We start from the raw sequence: 8,190 nt of genomic DNA, 5'->3' as shown, positions 1-8,190 counted from the left end.
ACAAGGCTCAACCTCACCGAATTTGGCAAGGTTAGGCCTCACCCATGGTCGATGAGGCTTGACCCTCGTCGAATCCGGGAGGGCGAATTGTGCTGTCCAACATGAGCAGCCCTCACGGCTTTTGGCGAGGGCTCGGGCCTAGCCAGTGTCACCTTTGGTCGGGTCTCCGAGGTCCAATGACCGGTTGGAGGAAGGGGGAGGAGAAGAAAAATAAAAATAAAAAGAAAATGAAAATGAAAAATAAAATAATAATAATTTGAAAAATAAAAATAAAAAATATCAAAATATTATTAAAATTTGTCCATGTTCGTTGATAGTGCCACGTTAACCGACCAGTACCCAGTCAACAAAATCCAACCAAAATTAGCCAGAAAGGACTTAATTGGTATCAAGTGAAAATTTTTAGGACTAAATTGACACTATGTGAAAATGTTTAGGATTAAATTGGCATAAATAAAAAGGTTTAGGATTAAATTAGTATAAATGCAAAAGGCTTAGGACTTTTTTTTTACACTTTTCCCCACGGCTTATATCTGTTTCCAAAATTGCCAAAATCGCCATGAAACAACATAAGGTTGTGGACTCATTAAAAGGAAAAATACGTATGAGGATCACGAGAAAAACCAAATATATTGATAAGGTTCAGATAATGCGAGCAAATTCAGCTCTAACATAGAGAAATGTTGATTGCAATGCAATCCTAAAACTCTATTCAACATGTCTTGTAAAAGAAAAATGCAAAATGCAAAATGCAAAATTCATAAGGGATCGATTGCAAATTTATATAGCACTTAAGTAAGCATTGAATAAAAGTTATAAAATTTGAGTGGTCGAAAAAAAAAAATTATGACACTGAAGTTAATGTTATACAAAAGTTATGATAGTTGTGGTCTTCTTATTTCAAACTCGCAGTCAAATATATGTGATACTACGTGCTAGTGAGAACATGCCGTGTTCTTTTTCCCTGTTTTCAGTCGTGCACCGAATGTCTTGGTCTTCGTTCACCTAGGATAAAGTCTTGGTCTCTTACCAAGTCATTGGCGTCCCATTAGGGCAATGGATCAAAGTCATTGTTTGCTCAAACACCGGTGCCTTTCCTCTGTCTTTCCTTTGAATGAATCTACCATGTCATGTTCCTCTCTCTCTCTCCCATCTCCCTCCGAATGACTTATGATCAAAGAAATAAAAAATATAAGATAGTTTAAAAAAAAAGGGCTAAATGTACCAAAATAACCTTTTTGTTGTGCTTTGTTATTGGCATTATCTAGATATTAAAAAAGAATTGAATCTACGTGCTAAGAAAAAGAAAGCAGAAAAAAATACAAAAGATAGGAAAGTGAAATAATCAAGATTTAAATTCGCTAGTAAATAAAACAACGACGAAAACCGAGTCCATGTGGACTCGACGCAGCAAGCGTCCGGGGTTCAAAAACACAATGTTCCACTAAATGATATAAGCATGAAATTACATCAATGTTGAAAAACATCAACAAGATAGAATATGAAATCAAGATAAAAATGCAAAGTAGACTAGGAATTAAATTATATTTGAAGGTCGATCAACCTCACGATTCCAAGGGATTTCATGGGATTCTTAAGGTGTGTTTGGTAACTATTATGTTCTCTGGAGCAATTTCTGTTTAGAAATGATTATTTTTTATTATGTTTCCTAGACGAGTTTTTGAGCATTTCAGAATGTTTAGTAATTGTCCAAAATTTCTATTTTCGGGACAAAAATGCGTTTGGTAAAATCTCAATTTCTTTTTATGAAATATAATTTATTTTAATTTTTTAATACTTTTTTTTATATTTCTCTTTTTTCTTTTTCTTTTTCTTTAGTCGGTCGTGGCCATGGCAATGGTTGACAACCAGCTAGCTGAGGTCCAGTGAGCTCACCGAGCCTTGCTAGTGGTTGGGCGAGCTCGCTTGGCCACCGGCGAGGCCGAGTCTCGCGGCAATTGTCGGTGAGGCTTGGCGAGGCTTGGCCTCACCTAGCCGAGAGGCCGACCTTTGCCAGGCCAGGGAAAAACCGAGCCTCACCAGGCCTCAACCTCGGCCTAGTGGGGTTCCAACAAGCTAGCAAGACCTTGCCCGTCGTTGCTGTGGCCGGCAACCGGTAGTGAGGAAGAAGAAGAGAAAAAAATAAAAGGAAAAGAAGAAAAACAAAAAAGAAGAAGAAAATTTGTCGTAATTTTGGAATGGTTCCCGGGAACAAAGAAGTAAATTTTTTTTACTTCTTGATTTTGTTCCAAATCTATTCCTAGAAACAAAAAAGTTACCTAACGGATTTATGTTGTCTTTTTGTTCTAGGGAACAAAAGAGTATAATCAATTATTATTTGGCTAGTTAACAAATAGACTCTTAAAGTTCACATGCTTCGACAACACACACATATTGTTCGTGGGCTTAACATGAAGTTTTCGAGGCAGCCCCTCCTTTCATTTCCTCTTTTGGTCCCTTGCAACCAGCTCATAAATCCCCCAACAATCAGCGAGCTCTCTTGATCTCTCACGGCTTCTACTCTCTGTTTCCAAAATTGCCAAAATCGCTGTGAATTTGGAACTTTCTCTAGAATATAACGGCAAAAGTACGCTTCAAGTGCCAAAAATTGGCACAAAGAGACACTTAAGTGCCAAAAGTTACAAAAGTGACACTTAAGTGCCAAAATCGGAGCAAAATAGATCACTTAAGTGCCAATCCGGCCGAGATCTAACAAAAATGCTGACGTGCGCAATTTCCAACGAAGTAAGTGTAAAACGACATCGTTTTGCACGCTAACGTGGCTAGACAATGCAAAAACAACGTCGTTTTGGTGCTAACGTGGTAAAAAATTAATATAAAAATTAATTAAATTAAATTTAAAACTAAATTTATTTAAAACATTTAAAAATAAAAATACAAATATTAAAAAAATTAAAAATATATATTTTTAAAAAAGGGAGGCGGCTGAGGGTTGAGTCGAGAAGGGCCAGCGATAGAGGGGGAGGGTCATCTCGAGGTTGCGGGCCTCGACTGGGGCCGATGACCCCAACCGGCGAGGGTCGGCGGCCCTCACCCAATGGGCGACGGCCCTTGGCCCGGCCGAGTGAGGGCCGCCGACCCTTGCCGGGTTTGGGCAAGGGCCGCAACCCTCACCCAAATCTGGGGCGAGGGCCACGCCGAGCCAAGGGCTGTCAACCCTCACCGGATCCACTAGATCCGGGCTAGGGCCGCGACCCTCGCCCGATCTCGGAGCGAGGGCTCGCGGGCTCTCGCCACCGATCGGCCGGCGACCCCGACCAACCCTCCCCCGTCACCGGTCTTTCTGGTAGCGGCGCCCGAGCCGCCTCCCTTTTTTAAAATATATATTTTTTAATTTTTCTTTAATATTTATATTTGTATTTTAAAATTAATTTAATTTAATTTTTATATTAATTTTTTACCACATTAGCACCAAAACGACACTGTTTTGCACTTGCTTTGCCGAAAAATTGCCACGTTAGCATTTTGGCCAAATTGGCACTTAAGTGATCTATTTTGCTCCAATTTTGGTACTTAAATGTCACTTTTGTAACTTTTTGCACTTAAATGTCCATTTGTGCCAACTTTTGGTACTCCAAGGGTTCCAATGTTAGAATATAACAACATAAGGTTGTGGACTCATTAACGGGAAGAACTACGTACGAGGATCACAAGAAAAACCAAATATATTGACAAGGTTCAGATAATGCGAACAAATTCAGCTCTAACATAGAGAAACCTTGATTGCAATGCAATCCTAAAACTATATTCTCCATGTCTCCTAAAAGCAAAATGCAAAATTTTAATCCAAATTTTCTGCTAAGGCCCGAATTCCAACAATATCGACGAATTTGATTCCTTAATTCTACGGAATGTGAATCAATGGGAGCATGCAGATCCTCAAGGTCACGGGGATGGATTTATTGCAAGATACAGGTCTTCAACATTTGTTGACACCACTTTAGGCTTATTATCAACTACACTTCCATTGACCTCAATTCTACCTCGTTCTCCTATTGCAAGTCATCGTCCATCCCTCAACCTTATTCTTTTTTAGGCCCCGCTTGGTTCGGCTTTTGGGGAATGTCTTTGCAAAAATGCAAATACCTTTGGGTGAAAAGAGTTTTCCGAAATGCAAATAGTTTTTTTTTTTTTTTTCGGTCCTACTCTATTTCTACTCTAACTCTCACTCTCAGACTTTTGTCCTGTCTCCTTGTAGGGCGCGTGAATCGAAACTCATACCTGAAACTCTATCGTCCCCACCCCAACCCCGAGAAAGTGGAGATTCGAACTCCCCACCTCCCCTTCCACATTGGAAGGTTTGATGAATTGTAGTTCTAATGTATATTGAGAAACAACTTTGGCCAAAATATTGTTTAGTAAAATTTACAATTAAAAAAAAAAAAAAAAAACATTTGTATTTTTTTTTGAAGTCTGGCGGCCGTCGCCTGGGTGGTTCGGCCGTCACCTGGGATTGTGCAACCTCAGGTGGCCGTCACCTGGGGTAGCCCAACCCCAACGACTGTCGCTTGAGGTCACGTTACCTCAGGTGGCCGCCTGGGTCGCGCAATTTAGGCCATCAATCGCTTGGGTCACACAACCCAGGCGTCACCTGAGGTCCGGCGATGGTCGACCCCTCAAGCGGCGGTCACCGGCACGTGCGACCCCTTGGCCGGCAATTGTCAACCTCCGATCGGCTTTTCCGTGCGGTGGTTTTGGAGAAGATGAACAGTAACCAACTTGCATTCCAAAAATGCAAGTTCCTAAAGTACTTCAAGACCTGCTTTGGATTAAGGGCTTTTAGAGTCCTTTGGAGATGCAATTGTATTTTCCCAAAGTTAAGCAAAAACATGAACCAAATGCGTTTGCATTTGGCCAAGGGACTTTAGAATCTCAAAGCCCATTTCAAATGCCGAACCAAATGGGACCTTATTCACATCTCGAGATGGCTACCTTGCTCTCGATGAGGACCTTGCAAACCCACTACCCAAGCCATGCGGTTCCACTGTCCTTGTCCCAATTTGGAGAAGCGAAGCTATAGCTCTACCACCACCTTTGGCAGGCGGCGACTACGGTGGTGCTATTAGTAAGGTCCTCAACAAAGCCTTTGAGATCACCTGGATTGTCAACACCTTGCAGTATGAAAATAGCACTAAATCTGGGGGATAATGGGGTATGATAGGACAAGGCAAGTATTTCAATTGCTTTTGCCCTGATGGAGCCTATTTAACGACCTATGACGGAACGCCAGCACCGGGAACTCTCTCCTACTATGTGTTTTTGAATTAGCTAAAGTTGTTCAATGAGAGGGATTGCCGGGCATACCCTTCCCTCTTATATAATGGAGTGCAGTCATCTCCTCCTCGCCATGTCATGATTGTGTTATTAAAACTTCTTAAACCTCTATCATCCCCATCCTCTGCAACAACGCTACCTTAATCGTTTGATCCTGAGGTTCATGCCTGCGTCCCACGAGATACAAAAAGTATTCAGCGCAGATTCACCGAATTCACGGTAGCATTTGCAAATCTTAGACTAAAACAACTTGCTCTAAAACAACTTGCTCTTTTACTAGTTTCATCACAACTTCCTTTGAGATATGTTTGATAAGGCTTTGTGTCCTGGCAGAGAAACATGGCAATTTCGGAGCAAAAGCTATCATAGGTAAACGATTAAATTGTGTTTTTTGCCAAGTATTTTCTATAACTGTTCGCAACTTAGAATCCTCGATAAAGTGATGAAATGAGATCACTAATCGAAAATATTCTCTCTCTCTCTTCAAAAGGAATAGCCGCATCTGGAGCTGGAGGGATTGCCTTTATTTTCGTGCTTTTCTTTAGGAAGAAAGCCATGATCAGAAATATTGCAGCTTTGATAGAGCAGAGAAGTGAACATTTTGATGGCAAAATGAAAATCGAGGGACTTGTCTCTTTAAAAAGATACACCTACAAAGACATCAAGAGAATGACCAACTCTTTCAAAGAAAAGTTAGGCCAGGGAGGATATGGCTGTGTGTACAAAGGCAAGCTTCAAGACAGTCAACTTGTGGCGGTGAAACTTCTTAAGAAGCTGACAAGCAATGCAGAAGAATTTTTCAATGAAGTTGCAAGCATAAGTAGGACTTCTCATGTCAATGTTGTTAGCCTCCTCGGGTTTTGTTTTGAAGGAGGCAAAAGAGCTTTGGTTTATGAGTTCTTGCCCAATGGATCACTTGAAAAGTTCATATTTAATAGGAATAATACTTCGGAGGTAGATAATCAATTGAGCTGGGACACATTGTATCAGATTTCGCTCGGCATAGCTCATGGGCTAGAGTACTTGCATAGAGGCTGCAACACAAGGATCTTGCACTTCGACATAAAGCCTCATAACATTCTCCTCGATATAAACTATTGTCCCAAGATTTCCGACTTTGGTCTTGCCAAAATATGCCCAAGAGAAGAAAGCATTGTGTCATTGCTTGGTGCCCGAGGCACTGTTGGATACATTGCTCCAGAATTGATCGTAAGGAACATTGGAGGGGTTTCTCACAAATCAGATGTCTACAGTTATGGCATGATGGTTCTGGAGATGGTCGGCAAGAGGAAAAACATTGAAGTCATGGTAGATCATACCAGCGAAATATATTTCCCCCATTGGGTCCACCAACGCCTAGAGCTCCAAGAAGACCTTGGGCTGCATGGAATCACAAATGAGGGTGACGAAGGAATCGCGAAGAAGATGATTGTAATAAGCTTATGGTGCATTCAGATCGATCCAAGAGCTCGACCTTCTATGACCCAAGTTGTGGAGATGCTAAAAGGAAGTGTTGAGGCCTTGCAAATTCCTCCCAAACCAACCTTGTCATCTCCCTCATGACTATTGGTGGCTTATCCTTTTCAAAGTTCATCTTTGTAAGAGAGTCATGACTCGAGTTGGGATTATTCAATATCAATTACGTGAGACTGACAATAGTTTTTGACTAAATATTTTATAGAAAAAAGCAACCGCAAACGTATTGACAATTATTGGGCTTTTCACAAATTTGCGATCAAATGTCTATGTTGAACTTCTATAAGTATGATGCGGAAAAAAATATATTGATGAGTGCGTTATCATTAGAGTTTTTCATTTATCCAAATGGACTGTAGATTGTGCAAAATTGATGGCCCGTTCAACAAATTTTATTGAATAACCTCCACATGAACTATTGAGTCGGATAGGCCCGTGGGAGAGAAAAAAATTGGAAAGAGAAGAAGCGAAATATCTAATATGAAAAAGAAAGAAAAAAGAAGGAAGCAAGGAAGCTAGAAACTAGAAAGAACTATTCTCGCACACGCTACATCGATTTGTTGGTGACTTAACACACGATGAATGTACGCCACCACACCCGGATGCAGCAGTAACGCTAAAACCCGACCCCAGTGTAATCTTTCCCTTGAAAGCAGAGACGCGGAGTCTACACTGCCCTCTTCTTACAAGTTTCGTCAAGTTGAAAGCTGTACATAACACACAACTTTCCTTCTCGATGACGACAGCAAGTCATTTAGCGATGCCAATTTCCAACGATTAATCATCATCATAATAGACAGTAGATAAACACATACAGTCGTAGTCGGGGTGATCAAGTCAAACCGTGAGACCGTAGTAAAGACGACATTGACAATGTTGTTTCGTCACATGCGGTTTCCAAAGGAAAATTCTTGGCTAACCGTACCGTTAGCTTGAAAAAGGGACCGTCAAACCCCGGCCAAGCATTTTCTATCTTCAAAACGGGAGACATAAAAAGCCATCGGAAGAGAACGTTTTTCTCGTCTTACTTAAAGAAACAAATCAAAGTGATAATATCAAAACAATAAAAAATATATGGAGAACTCAATCGCAACTTATTAAATAGCGGATATTATTTTTTGGTCAAAGAAAAAAATTATATAGAATTTTTTTTTTGGGTGAAAGTAAGAAATAAATTGGGGACGGTCAAACTGTACAAACAATCGGCTTCAAAAACTTGCACTCAAGATGAACATGCTCATCCTGAATGAAAGGAAGCTAAGGAAAATGCCAAGCAGCAGTCAAAAGAAGACCAAGAGCACCCGCAAAAAACGATGGGCAAAACACCAAGAGGCATCAACACGCCTACCCAAACTGTGACCGATCCAAGGAGGAGAAGATAGCAGGGTCCAAATCCCAGGAACGTTGCAATCTTCTATT

At 40.8% G+C, this 8,190-nt stretch overlaps 1 protein-coding gene across 1 annotated transcript; it reads left to right on the top strand.

Annotated features, from left to right (window-relative positions):
• Nucleotides 1-5,907: 5,907 nt before the first annotated feature.
• Nucleotides 5,908-6,858, top strand: LOC120295523 (PR5-like receptor kinase). Its single transcript, XM_039316736.1, has one exon. The coding sequence runs from the start codon at nucleotides 5,908-5,910 to the stop codon at nucleotides 6,856-6,858; it is 951 nt and encodes a 316-aa protein (XP_039172670.1).
• The last annotated feature ends 1,332 nt before the right edge of the window (nucleotides 6,859-8,190 follow it).

The sequence above is a fragment of the Eucalyptus grandis genome, chromosome 7, assembly GCF_016545825.1.
Source record: "Eucalyptus grandis isolate ANBG69807.140 chromosome 7, ASM1654582v1, whole genome shotgun sequence".
In the NCBI taxonomy this organism is placed as follows: Eukaryota; Viridiplantae; Streptophyta; class Magnoliopsida; order Myrtales; family Myrtaceae; genus Eucalyptus; species Eucalyptus grandis.
The sequence above is the reverse complement of the archived record's forward strand: the minus strand, read 5'-3'. Positions and strand labels throughout refer to the sequence as shown.

Coding starts and splice junctions, on each gene's coding strand:
- LOC120295523 (XM_039316736.1), top strand. CDS start 5,908: ATGAAAATCGAGGGACTTGTCTCTTTAAAAAGATACACCTACAAAGAC.